The sequence below is a fragment of the Bombina bombina genome, chromosome 6 (genome assembly GCF_027579735.1).
Source record: "Bombina bombina isolate aBomBom1 chromosome 6, aBomBom1.pri, whole genome shotgun sequence".
Taxonomy (NCBI): Eukaryota; Metazoa; Chordata; class Amphibia; order Anura; family Bombinatoridae; genus Bombina; species Bombina bombina.
This window is the reverse complement of record NC_069504.1, coordinates 90,107,590-90,122,290: the sequence shown is the minus strand read 5'-3', so window position 1 is coordinate 90,122,290 and position 14,701 is coordinate 90,107,590. Positions and strand designations below refer to the sequence as shown.

Genomic DNA, 14,701 nt, shown 5'->3' with positions numbered 1-14,701 from the left:
ATCCATGGTGCTGAACCTAAAATGGGCTGGCTGCTAAGATTTACATTCCTGCTTTTAAAATAAAGATAGCAAGAGAACAAAGAAAAATGGATAATAGGAGTAAATTAGAAAGTTGCCTAAAATGTCATGCTCTATCTGAATCACGAAAGAAAAAACTGGGTTCAGTGTCCCTTTAAGCTTTATACACACAAGTTTATTTTATTTTTATTCACCTTTCAGAATTCTATCATCATCATGCTCCGTTCGTAAATGTGGCAGGTGTCCCATACTCCGAAAGAATGTAGCATCTCTTCCCCAAATGTCATTGTAAAGGCCAACAAACAGCTCACCACCTAAGTAGTGAAACATAAGGAAAAAAAATTACTCTAAAATATAAATCTTACACTTCTTAAAGGGATAGTAAACCCCAACATTCTCTTTTATAGTTCAGATAGAACATACAATTTTAAACAACTTTCCAATTGAATTCTATTATCAAATTTTCATCATTTTCTTGTAATCCATTGCTGAAGAGACAGCATTGCACTGCTAACAGTAAACTGAAAATATCTATTTAGCCAATCACAAGAGACAAATGTGTGCAGGCACCAATTAGCAGCCGCTCCCACTAGTGTATGATATATGCATATTCATTTTTTAACAAGGGATACTCTGGCCTAGATTTGGAGTTCGGCGGTAAAAGGGCTGTTAACGCTCCGCGGGCTTTTTTCTGGCCGCACCATAAATTTAACTCTGGTATCGAGAGTTTAATCAAATGCTGCGTTAGGCTCCAAAAAAGGAGCGTAGAGCATTTTTACCGCAAATGCAACTCTCGATACCAGAGTTGCTTACGGACGCGGCCGGCCTCAAAAACATGCTCGTGCACGATTCTCCCATAGGAAACAATGGGGCTGTTTGAGCTGAAAAAAAACCTAACACCTGCAAAAAAGCAGCGTTCAGCTCCTAACGCAGCCCCATTGTTTCCTATGGGGAAACACTTCCTACGTCTGCACCTAACACTCTAACATGTACCCCGAGTCTAAACACCCCTAACCTTACACTTATTAACCCCTAATCTGCCGCCCCCCGCTATCGCTGACCCCTGCATATTATTTTTAACCCCTAATCTTCCGCTCCGTAAACCGCCGCAACCTACGTTATCCCTATGTACCCCTAATCTGCTGCCCTAACATCGCCGACCCCTATATTATATTTATTAACCCCTAATCTGCCCCCCACAACGTCGCCGACACCTGCCTACACTTATTAACCCCTAATCTGCCGAGCGGACCTGAGCGCTACTATAATAAAGTTATTAACCCCTAATCCGCCTTAATAACTTTATTATAGTAGCGCTCAGGTCCGCTCGGCAGATTAGGAGTTAATAAGTGTAGGCAGGTGTCGGCGACGTTGTGGGGGGCAGATTAGGGGTTAATAAATATAATATAGGGGTCGGCGGTGTTAGGGGTAGCAGATTAGGGGTACATAGGGATAACGTAGGGTGGCGGCGCTTTGCGGTCGGAAGATTAGGGTTAATTATTTTAAGTAGCTGGCGGCGATGTTGTGGGGGGCAGGTTAGGGGTTAATAAATATAATACAGGGGTCGGCGGGGTTAGGGGCAGCAGATTAGGGGTATATAAATATAACGTAGGTGGCGGTCGGCAGATTAGGGGTTAAAAATTTTAATCGAGTGGCGGCGATGTGGGGGGGCCTCGGTTTAGGGGTACATAGGTAGTTTATGGGTGTTAGTGTACTTTAGGGTACAGTAGTTAAGAGCTTTATGAACCGGCGTTAGCCAGAAAGCTCTTAACTCCTGCTATTTTCAGGCGGCTGGAATCTTGTCGTTAGAGCTCTAACGCTCACTTCAGAAACGACTCTAAATACCAGCGTTAGAAAGATCCCATTGAAAAGATAGGCTACGCAAATGGCGTAGGGGGATCTGCGGTATGGAAAAGTCGCGGCTGAAAAGTGAGCGTTAGACCCTTTAATCACTGACTCCAAATACCAGCGGGCGGCCAAAACCAGCGTTAGGAGCCTCTAACGCTGGTTTTGACGGCTACCGCCGAACTCCAAATCTAGGCCTAAGAGAACAAAGCACGTTTGAAAATAGAAGTGAATTTAAAAGTGTCTTAAAATGACATTCTCTATCTGAATCATGCAAGTTTAATTGTGACTTTCCTATCCCTTTAATTAAAGGGACAGGAAACCCCAACATTTTCTTTCACAATTCAGATAGAATATACAGTTTTAAACAACTTTCCAATTTATTTCTATTATCAAAATTGCCTTATTCTCTTGTAATTATTTGCTGACGAAACAGCATTGCACTACTGGCATCTAGTTAGCCAATCACAAGAGACAAATGTGTACAGGCACCAATCAGCAGCTAGCTCCCACTTGTGTAGGATATGTGCATATTTTTTATTTTTTATTTTTTTTTAATATTTTTATTGAGGCATAAAAAAATACAATGAAAAGCAACATTTGCTTCAAAAACTGAGTGATAACCATAGTCAAGAAAAATAATAAATACAAAATACCATGGCCGCTATGTACTGTATACAAGAGCGAGTACGTCACAATCATAGCACTCCAGTGGCAAGGCACAAGATTAGACTATAAACAGATATAACAAATGCTAGATAGCTTAGCCCCATTTTTTATTTATAATTGTATTGAGAAGTTACCCTCATAATTGCATATAATCTAACACATATTACCCCAGCTAAACTCTAGCGGCCTCTCTTGGACTGCTAAAACTATAGACAGAAAGATATCTGGGGGCATATAGGGGAAGAAGATTATTTTATAAGTTAAGTTGAAAATTAAATTGAGAAGGAAACTATTGTTACTGGTGTTTTAGGGAATGCATTTTGGGGAGGAATTAGAGTGAAGCATCTTTACGCATACAAACATCCTAGGGTTCCTCAAGCTAGGGCATGGTAAAAATATATTGCATAAAAAGAATGCTATGTCAAAAGACAAGTATTTTAAAAGGGCTAACACCAAACTTTGTCGCTAGGTACTGAGCAATGTGAAGGAGATATACTAAAAATATAATTATATGTAACAATCTAGGGTCAGCAGATAGAATTATTGCCTATATTGTCCCTTGTTGGTTAACTTTGTAATGTTTAAACCCAGCTAGTCCTACTCATATGGAGATACTCCGCCTATAATAAGGGTGTAGTGGGCGACTAACACTACTAAATATGCATTAGTATACTTGACAAAATACGGCAAAGTTATGAATTCCAATTTCTCAGCAAGGACATACAGGCTAGGAATTACAAGCTCCTCCTAGTGAGTCATTCTTATCACACTTTATCCATAGAGCATAACAGGTTTGGAATTGTGAACAGATAGGGTGGGTACAATAAGTGAATGAAATAATAAGGTTCATACCCCCCAGCCTAATAGATATAACGATGCGTAGAAGTAGAGTCATTAAGTAGGCTTGCATCCCCTGACGGAACATAGCAATATGCAATATCTATGGATTAGACTAAGAATAATTTGGGTCAAACAGAAAATAAATTACAGCATGAATATGACCCAAGGACAGCTTAGCTAGGTGAAAAAACATGTGGAATACATAACGTTCTGAAAAAACAGAAAAAAAAATAGTGTATATTAATGAAGTACTTAACAGGAACAGTTTGAGCCATCCGTAGCTGCCATTCATATCTCTGACTAAAAGTCATCATATATATAACAGCTTATTCTTACACATGTACTGGTTCTCACAATGTCCACATATAGTGGTATCAGAAAGTCACCCTGACTTCTCCAGCTCAACTGCACCAATAATGAGATGTACTTTGAGTGTCAATCAGCCTACTCCGTGTCGGTCGGCTTGTCGAGATCTCCCTCTGATAAGAAGTGCTGAGTGTGGGGGACCCCCGTTATGGCATCTCAGATCAGCAATGAGCTCTCCACTCATTTTTCTTTCAGCTCCAATCGCAGTCTGGGGATCGCAACTCTACAGTAGGTCCATCTCTGCCTCTCAGAGGTAAGGGGTAGCAGGCTGGGGTTTTCGGCTAGAGTGGATCCGAAGCTGGAATGTCTCTGCGTCACTGCATCAGCCTCCATTATTGCACGGGCAGTGTCCGGGGAAGCGATCTCCTCTGTTAGGGTGCAGGACGCCTCCGTCTGCACTTCACATGCAGCTCCGACCTGCAAATCTAACTCAAGTGCCTGCCCATCGCAGGGTCCAGTCCCCCCACTGGATGCCTGTCTGCGGGAGTCAGATGTCTCCTTGCCAACTAAGTCCAACCGAAAAGGCATAGTGTCTCCTTTACTCACACTTAGCAGAACTTCTGTAGTGGCGGGACTAAGAAGAAGCTTACACAGTTCGGCCTCCAAGTTCCGATAGTGTTCAGTTATGAGCTGCTTCATCTCACGTTCCCATTTGTTTAGGGCATCCATCTTGTATTTCCCCCTTTATAAAACAAAGCTCGTATGGCTCCTTTTCAACCTCACCTGCCCTTAGATGGGTTATCTTGGAAGATGGTTTCCTTCGTAGTGTAGTAGGCAGTTAATTAGAAACTGCTATACCCCAGTTTATGGGGGGGTGTCGAAATTCTACTGCAAGGCCGCCACCTAAGAACTCAATGGGCCAGATCTGGGTCCTATAGGTCATAAGCTTCTGCAATTCAGGATAGTCCAATGCTGCTCCCCTCTATCTAGTGAAATATGAGGTGGATATTAGTAGATATTGCAGAATCACTGCCTAAATCGGCGGTTCAAGCAGATCTCTCTAGGAGCAACAGATATTGCGACCATTCATGGCCGCTGCCTAGCCATGCCCCTCATATGTGCATATTTTTTTTCAGCAAGGGATACCAAAAGAATTAAACACATTTGAAAATGGAAGTGAATTTAAAAGTGACTTAAAATAACATGCTCTATCTGAATCATGCAAGTTTAATTTTGACTTTCCCATCCCTTTAAGATCTTTACATTTTTATTTATTAGCTCAAATTTCACCTAATACTGATAAGCCGCTTAAGGGCAATGAAACCCAGATATTTTCATTCATGAGTCAGATAGAACATATGATTTCAAACAACTTTCCAGTTTTACTTGTATTATTGAAATGTTAAAGGAGCAACAATGCACTACTGGAAACTAGCTGAGCACTTCAGGTAAAACAATCACAAGAGGCTTATATGTGCAGTAACCAATCAACAGCTAGCTCACAGTAATGCATTGCTGCCCTTGAGCCTACCTAGGTATATTTTTTAATAAAGGTTACCAAAAGAAAAAAGCAAATTAGATGATACAAATAAATTGGAAAGTTGTTTAAAATTGTATGATCTATCTGAATCTTGAAAGAAAATGTTTGGGTTTTATGTCCCTTTAAGTACCTTTCTCTGTGAATATCAGTCTCTCAAGAAAGCTTTAGATAAAATAATTAAATAAATAAATAAATAAAAGCTTTAGATGCATTTTTAAAGGGACGTGAAAACCCACAAATTTAGCTTCATAAATCTGATAGAGCATACAATTTTAAACAACTTTACTATTTCATTCTATTATCTAACTTGCTTAGTTCTCTTGTTATCTTAAAGCGTGTGTGTGGTAGACCGAGCGCTAGTATTTTACAGCCTTATGCTCACTGGCAAAAGTCCCCTAGTGGACTTGGGATGTGACTACAATTGTGTGATATAGTGAGCGCTGGGAAGCTTAAAAGGACTGTGAGGTATGGATATGTTAAAAATGGAATGTATTTATTACAGTTAATATACAATGAAAATACAATATAATACAATACAAATTAAAAAGCTTCTAAAATTCTTCCTAAAATCTCTATGGAACCATGAGATATAAGTCTTAAGGATATAGTATTATTGTACTTTTTTTTTTTTTTTTTCTTCTGCATTTTTATATTCTACATTTTTTATATATTTTTTATATTCTGCATTCTTATAATCTCCTTCACGTCTACCACAGCTATTGGAGTTTATTTTGGAAGTTAATCATCTAGGATTTCTTTGAACGCACTTACCCACCATATTTTTTGAACACTTTGATATTTATTTGTGGATTAATTTTTTACAATTTTTGTGGAACACTTTTGCAATTTCTGTGGAACACTCTGATATATATATATATATATATTTTTTTTTTTTGGAACACTGTGATTTTCCAAAGAGACATTTTTTAAGAAACTATTTGAGAGACATAAATTTCTTCATTTTTTTCAACAAATTTATTTCCATTTTTACACAATTGGATTTCTCCTACACTTTTATTTATATTGTATTTCTATCACTTATACTTTTATACTGCATCTGTATTGTTGACATCTGTATTATTGACATTGTACTACGCCAATTTTGGCCATTTACATCACATCTGCTGTTTGTAAATATCTGTGCTTAAACTGCACTTTATAGACCATAATACTATGGTCTTAGACTGTTGTCGGAGCTAACGTAATATTTGTTCCAACACCACAGATATAGGTAACACTATATCCTTAAGACTTATATCTCATGGATCCATAGAGATTTTAGGAAGAATTTTAGAAGCTTTTTAATTTGTATGTATTATATTGTATTTTCATTGTATATTAACTGTAATAAATACATTCCATTTTTAACATATCCATACCTCACAGTCCTTTTAAGCTTCCCAGCGCTCACTATATCACACAATTTTAGTTCTCTTGTTATCCTTTATTAAAAATTATACCTAGGTAGGCTCAGGAACTGGAAGCTAGCTGCTGATTGGTGACTGCACATATATGCTTCTGGTTATTGGCTTACCATTGTGTTCAGCTAGATCCCAGTAGTGCATTGCTGCTCCTTCAACAAGTATACTAAGTGAATAAACCAACATTAATAATATAAGTAAATTGGAAAGTTGTTTAAAAATCTATGCTCTGAATTATGAGTGGAAAAAAATTCAGTTTCATGTCCTTTTAACACCTTAACCCATATATATATGCCTTGCAGTACTTTGGCTATTGTACCGCAAGACGTATATATACGTCTTAGCTTCAGGAAACTCCAGCAGTCTTGCCTGTTAAAATACAGCCGACAACTGGAGTTCCGGAAGCTCCAGGCATCTGCCGCATACGGAACTGGAGCACCTTCTTTAATGATCTTCTGTTGGTGCCGGCGGGAGGTGAAGGCGGGAGGCGGCTGGGCAGCCCAGCAGTGGAGGGGGGGGGAGTGAGTTTTGGGGGTTTGGGGTGTCCTAACTAATGATCAAGGGGGGGGGACAATATGCTACAGAAAATAATAAAATAGAGAAAAAAATAAAAATACATATATATTAAAAGAAACGGTTTCTAGGTACTGGCAGACAGCTGCCAGTACCTAAGATGGTGGCTAATAGTTAGAGCAGGAGGTTTAGAGAGCTGTTTGGGGGATCCTACACTGCAGAAAACATCAAATCAAAAGAAAAAAATATTTTATTTAAAAAAACAAAACAAAAACAACCTTATATTTTCATACAGTCAGACTGTCTGCCAGTACCTAAAATGGGGTTGACCAGCAGGGGGAAGGAAGAGAGCTGTTTGGGAGTGATCAGGTAGGGACCAGGGGTTCAGGAGTGTCAGGTAGGAGGGTAATCTCTACACTAAAGCTAAAATTAATGTTTTAAGCTACCTAATTAACCCCTTCACTGCCGAGAAGAATCGAAGTGTGGTGCGCAGCTGCAATTTGCAGCCTTCTAATTACCAATTAGCAATGATAAAGCCATATATGCCTGCTATTTCTGAACAAAGGGGATCCCAGAGAAATTTTTACAACCATTTGTGTCAAGATTGCACAAGCAGTATGTAAATAATTTCAGTGAGAAACCCAAAGTTTGTGAATTTTTCTTTTTTTTTTATTTGATCGCATTTGGCGGTGAAATGGTGGCATGAAATATACCAAAATAGGCATAGATCAATATCTTGGGTTGTCTACTTAAATATATATATATATATATATAGTTTTGACAGGTTAATAAAAAAAACAAGGCTTTATTTCTGTATTTCTCCGGTATTTTGGGCAAGTTTTTATCTGAAAGTCCCGGTAGTGAAGAGGTTAAGCTGGAAGAAATAATTCACACCTAGACACAGAATATTAGGCTCAAGCAAGATAAAAAAAAGTATTTTACAGTATTTGATAAAGGTGCATAATACCTTGAGAGCTGTGTATCTCACTATGAAATGTACTGTACATTTCTGTATAGACACATACATTACAAGTTAGTTCTTAATAAAATAAGCAGTTTAAAATATTGTATCAAAATACGCATTACAAGTCATACTATTGAAATAAGCTTTTAAATTTGTATAGAAATTATGGGGCAAAGGGCAAAATTTAAATTATGGAATCAAATCATATTTAATATATGCAGTCATTTTAAAATAAGAAATTAAAGTTGTACCAAAAAAAAAAAAAAGTGTATTTTATTTCTTTATTGTTAAATGATTCTTACAATTTTGGAAAGTGTGCTGAACAGTAGTGTTTATTTGGTGTGTCTGAAGTTTCTTAACGCATTTCACTATATTCTCTAAGCATGTCAGGTCTAGCTATTTTATTTTGCCAAATGTAAGCTGGTCAGTTTGTCTCAAAATATATAATTGTCTTATTACTCTAACAGGAAAATGCATGTATGTGAAATGAGAAGATAATTTATGATTTGTATTTGCAGAAAAATCTTTATCAGTACATAGTGCTTTTGTCACAACAACTTTCTCCTGCAAGATTCTCTATTCCAGAGAGCTCTTAGGTTCCCATAGAATTCTCTTCTGCGTTCTTTGTCTGCAAAGTGGCTATTTGCTACATGTATCGTGCAGCCTACATTTATAGTGCTTTAACAGTTAGGAGCATGAATTCAGCATATATATTGCTAAATTACAAGTGGAGTGCTATTTTAATGTGTGCCCTTAAAGGGGTGCATTTGCCCGTTTACGGGCGCACGTTAAATAACCAGCCATTACAAGTGGCTGGTTAATACTCCCGCAAGCTTGTGGTTTCACTTTGCGTTTAGCGCAATTAACCAGAGGTCAGACCTCTGGTTAATGTAAAAAATGTGCCCCAGTTGCACCCAAAATTAAGTGGTCAGTTGTTTAACATAAATAAAAAAATTAGTATTTTTATTTTTTTCATAAAAAAACTACACAAAGTAGTTATAAGGGGTTAACGTGAGGGGATGTGGGGTGTTTGAGAAAAAAAAACAGCACTGAAAGTGCCTTTACATATATATGATATATATTTATAACCTGCATTATTAACATAACTGTGCATGTATATTAATTAATTTATAAGCGCCATCCAGGTTCTTTTTGTTTTATAATTAGAGAGGTTTGAGGAACCTTTCATTTTTTGGACTGCCAGCTTTTTTCTTATAAACGACTATATATTTGCAGTACATTACACCTTATTAATTTGGGTGTTCTTTCTCCCCCTTTTAGATAGCGCTAGTGGGGTTATTCAGTGGATTTTATCCTCTGATTGACTATACATTTTTGTTTTATATATACTGTATATATATATATTTATATATATATACACACATACATACATACATGTACTAGACATGTATATTTATGTATCGCTTTGTTAAAGCCTTTTTATTCTAACACCTAAGTCCTTTTAACTTTTTAATGCTATTTTTTATATATTTTTTATGAGACAGTGTTAATATGAGTGTAACTGTACTGTTAAATGTATTTTTGATGTGCTTAGTACAATTTTTTTAAGCGCTAGCCTTTGAGTAAACTGTGATGTCGCACTAACCTGACATGCGTTAAATTTGATAGCATTTACTTTCAACTTGTAATACATGCGCTATTTCTGTCGTATGCAAAGAGCCGCAAAATACTCCATATCGCTCAGGCACTACATTTAGCACCTCACTCATAATTTATCCCAAAATAAGCTTATTATAAATTGTACGTCCAGCACAGTATTACAAATGTCACTAGATGGCGATATTGCATTGTAACTATCCTTTAGGAATTCTTGAAGCAATATACAGCCAGGTATTAGTTTTATTTTTAAACTAAATTTGCATAAACTATAGCTCAAAAAATTGCTTTTTAAAAGCAGCATGGAATTAGTCACGTTGTAGGACCATCAAAGATGGGATTCTGGTCATTTTAAAGTACATACATCTTTTAAAGGCATATTAATCAGCACTGTCTTTGTAAAAAGGATTATGTTAAATCTGAGTAAACATAAAAAGAAATAGACTGTTTAATAACAGCAAACAACTTATTTGCTTTCTTTCTAAATTCTCAGTGTAGCCCTGGGCACAGCTTAAAGGGACATAATACTCATATGCTAAATCACTTGAAACTGATGCAGTATAACTGTAAAAAGCTGACAGGAAAATATCACCTGAGCATCTCTATGTAAAAAAAGAAGATATTTTACCTCATAATTTTCTCAGCTCAGCAGAGTAAGTTCTGTGTAAAAAGTTATACTTCAGCTGCTGCCCAGCTGCAGGTAAAAAAATAATTAAAAAAATGAAGAAATGAACAGCAGCCAATCAGCATCAACAGTGCTGAGGTCATGAATTCTTTTACTGTGATCTCATGAGATTTTACTTAACCCTCATGAGATTCTATAGTAAACTTCCTTAAACTGAATAGGGAAATAAGATGAATGTGCACGTAAGCTCGCTCCTTCCGCTGTCCCGGGACAGACATACTGATTTGCTGCTTAGAAATCCTTTACAATGGGAGGTGGCTACTGAGGAACTTTTGAGGTAAAATATCTTTCTTTTTTACATAGAGATAATCAGGTGATATTTTCTAGTCAGCTTTTTACAGCTATGCTGCATCACTTTCAAGTGTTTCAACATTTGGATATCAAGGCCCTTTAAGTTTTGAGGTCATGTGATTTTTGCAGCAAAAGTCCTATACTGCGCATGGGCAATAAACTAATTGCAGCTAGCAGAGAGGCGTCTCCTAGCAAAACTTCAAACGACTACCTGCTAATCTGTCTTCCTGCAGAGGTCCCCTCCTCCTTGCAGGGCTGTGACAGGAGGTAAAGAACACTGCACAAATAATGTTAAAAAAAATAATAAAAAGTAAAATTCTTTTTGATGACTAATACATATTGCAATAATTTCTATTAAGTATAACGCATAGCTTAGTGCTTTAGACTATTTAATATTCTTTAAATAATAGTCACATTTTGATTTTCAACGGCTTTCATTTTATTTTTGTATAGAAAAGCTGCAGGTTATGAGTCTTTGGTCTGTTTTCTCTCACAGAAATTCTCAACTCCAGAATCCATTGTTTCACTTTGTCCAGTCAATTACAAACTAGTATATCTGTACATTGTACATTGTTTTTATTGGAGTGGGAGCGTGATGCTTCACACTGAGACTGGAGAAGTGGGATGTAATGCTTACAAGGGTGTGGTTGCAAGTATTGAGGGTCACATATTTGTATGGGAACAATTAAATTGATTTAATGAAATAGTTAAGTTAGTTACTAACAATGAAGATGCCAGATTTGTTAAAATCTCAGCACTGGTAATGCAAGTGAAATCCTACTTTTATTCTTCAGAGGGAAGTACATTTGGGGCTTGAGTGGAGCACGGTTGATAATGCAATCAGCATTATCATTTGTGCAACTGCACAATCCGGTGCTAAAGGTAGATAACCAAAGTATCTTAAAGGGACAGTCTACTCCAGAATTTGTATTGTTTAAAAAGATAGATAATCCCTTTATTACCCATTACCCAGTTTTGCATAACCAGCACTGTTATATTAATACAATTTTTATCTATGTGATTGCCTTGTATCTAAGGTTCTGCTGAAAGCCCCCTTTATTTCAGTTGTTTTGACAGACTTGCATTTTAGCCAATCAGTGCAGATTCCTAAGTAATTCCATGGGAGTGAGCACAATGTTATCTACAGTATATGGCACACATAAACTAGCTGTATCTAGTTGTAAGAAAACTGTCAAAATACACTTAGATAAGAGGCGGCCTTTAAGTGCTTAGATATTAGCATATGAGCCTACTTAGGTTTAACTTTCAACAAAGAATACCAAGAGAACAAAGCAAATTTAATAATAAAAGTAAATTAGAAAATTGTTTGAAATTGCATGCCCTATCTGAATGATCAAATTATAATTTTGATTAGACTGTCCCTTTAACACATCTGAAACTTTTTTAGTGCACACTGTGAGGCCCATTTATCAAGCTCTGTACGGAGCTTGTGGGCCCGTGTTTCTGGCGAGTCTTCAGACTCGCCAGAAACAGCAGTTACGAAGCAGCAGTCTAAAAACCACTGCTCCATAACCCTGTGCGCCTGCTCTGTGCAGGCTGACAGGAATCGCCACAATTCAACCCAATCGAGTACGATCGGGTTGATTGACACCCCCTTGCTGGCGGCCAACTGGCCGCGAGTCTGCAGGGGGCAGCATTGTACCAGCAGCTCTTGCAATGCTGAATACGGAGAGCGTATTGCTCTTCGCATTCAGCAAGGTCTTGCGGACCTGATCCGCACTGTCGGATCAGGTCCGCAAGACCTTTGATAAATAGGCCTCTAAATCTTTAATGGATAGCACATGGAACATATTAGCATGTTCATTGCACTTGTATTACAAACGGTGAGTTAAATACTGTGCTTTAGTTCAATCCAATATTGTTTTTTAAGACTTGAAGCAAACCATTATTATTATTAATAGTACAGCACAGAACTACATAATGGTCACCATTGTCCTAGAGCATTGTTTCTAAACTGTGATCCTTAAGTACCCCCAACAGGCCAGGTTTTTTTTTTATTATAGCTGAACCAGAGCACGTTCAACTTAGTGTACCATTGGCTTAGTGCTCAAGCGATATCCAGCTTTTTTCTGCTCTTCCCCACAAAAGTCTACGTGAAGCATTTAGTTAGACTAGTCAGACCTAATCTTTTGTGCAGAATTATATAAATATACTAGAAACTGTGCAAGGTAGGACTACATGATCTGAAAAATAAACATACAAAGAAATACTCCATGAACTTAAAGGGCCATTATACACCACATTTTTCTTTGCATAAATATGTTGTAGATGATCCATTTATATAGCCCACCTGGGAGTGAATTTGTAACAATGTATAGTTTTGCTTTTTTTAAAATAACATTGTGCAGATTTTCAGACTCCTAACCAAGCCCCTCAGTGTCAGAAGTAGACCCAGGTCTACAGATTCCTGCTGCTATTGTTTGTGTAATCTGTCTTTTCATATGCAGGGAAGGGGGGAGGGGGCGGTGTCAGCTTTCAAACACTTTCCCTGGGAGTTCCTACTATCCAAATCAACAGTGCTAAACTTGGAGCTTCTAAGTAAGTTTTTAAAAGGTTTTATACAGATTTTTGGATCAGTATTTGTGCATATTCTTATTTATAGTAGTGTCTATTGCATGCAGTTATAGGAAAATTGGTGTATACTGTCCCTTTAATGTGTATAGCTTAGAGGAGACAAAGGAGAAAGGTTATAAAACCTGAAACTTTCAAGTATGTTAAGTGATTTAATAACCTAAGGAAAGAGTGTAGTGTGCTCAGGAGTAATTTGTGTAATCTCTTCTTTACAGGAAGGTTGTGTGGTTGATTAATAGAATTCCAACAAAGGATTAGATTGCAAATGGAGTGTTATTTAATGCTTCCCCTTGCATGCTAACTTTGCACGAGTGCTAACCTGATGTGTGCAAAAGATAGAACATAATATCGCTTGCGTGTTGACGTATTTCCCCATAAAAGTTAATGGAGCGAAATCCTAAGCAAAACCGTGTATAAATTGGAATCTAGGGAGCGCCTCACAGTGGGCCGGGATATATATACACACAAAACGTTAATAAGATTTGTGAAAAAAGTGTTACAGATTTATTCATACAAACACGATAAAAACAATAAAAATATTTGAAATTGCAATCAGACTGTGTTGAAATTACTCAACGTTTAGATGCATATCCTCTCATACATTAACTTATATGGTATCGAACAAAGTGGTGATATATAAAAAAAAGTAAAAAAGTAAAAAATAAAAAGAAGTTATTTCATGGATCCATGAGTACAATATAAAATATGAGTAAAACCATATAGCAGGTACAGAAATGCAATCCTAAATATTAAAACACTAAAAGTACAGTTCTAAATGGTTAAAGATAACGGTTCCTAAATACAATTATTGTGTAAACAATGTGTGGTGTCTCCAATGTGTTGTAGACAATCCCTGATTACAGGGTTTATGAAATAGTTCCAAGTTCCTTGGGGGCAATTCTGCCCTATGGTGGGTCGGTCCTAAGGGTGATAACTGTGAAGGTGTCCAAGAAGCCTGACTTAATAGAGCGTGATGTAAAATCTAAAAAATGTGGAAAAAACTAATAAGAAAAAATAGTGTCCTTGTGCTGTGATCAATAGCAATTCAAAAAAATCCAAGTCAAAAAATGAAAATAGTTAAGAAATGTTCGTTCTAATGTCCTAAATCCAAAATCCAAATGATAAAAAACAGATAAGATTCCCAGTGTACCTGTGGAATACAAAACAAAAACAAATAGTGCAATAACGTTTAGGAAATCCTTAGTTTAAATGAAATGAGGCTTACCATCAATAGCCAACGCGTTTCGGCCCTTCCTTGGGCCTTTTTCAAGACTGTATTGTGGTAAGCATGATTAGGCCTCTTTTTATACTATGGTGCACCTATCACAGTGCACCAAATTTGCGCCAAAAATATTTGCCTTTGAACCGGAAGTGATACCTTCCTGCATCTAAAATGTGTA

General features: G+C 37.1%; 1 protein-coding gene across 1 annotated transcript in view; it reads right to left on the bottom strand.

The window, feature by feature from the left end:
* Positions 1-14,701, bottom strand: part of SEMA3E (semaphorin 3E) — a 291,573-nt gene that overhangs the window by 59,255 nt on the left and 217,617 nt on the right. The window contains exon 6 of the mRNA XM_053716512.1: positions 213-332. Coding sequence (XP_053572487.1) covers positions 213-332 — 120 coding nt within the window. The remainder of the gene's footprint in view (positions 1-212; positions 333-14,701) is intronic.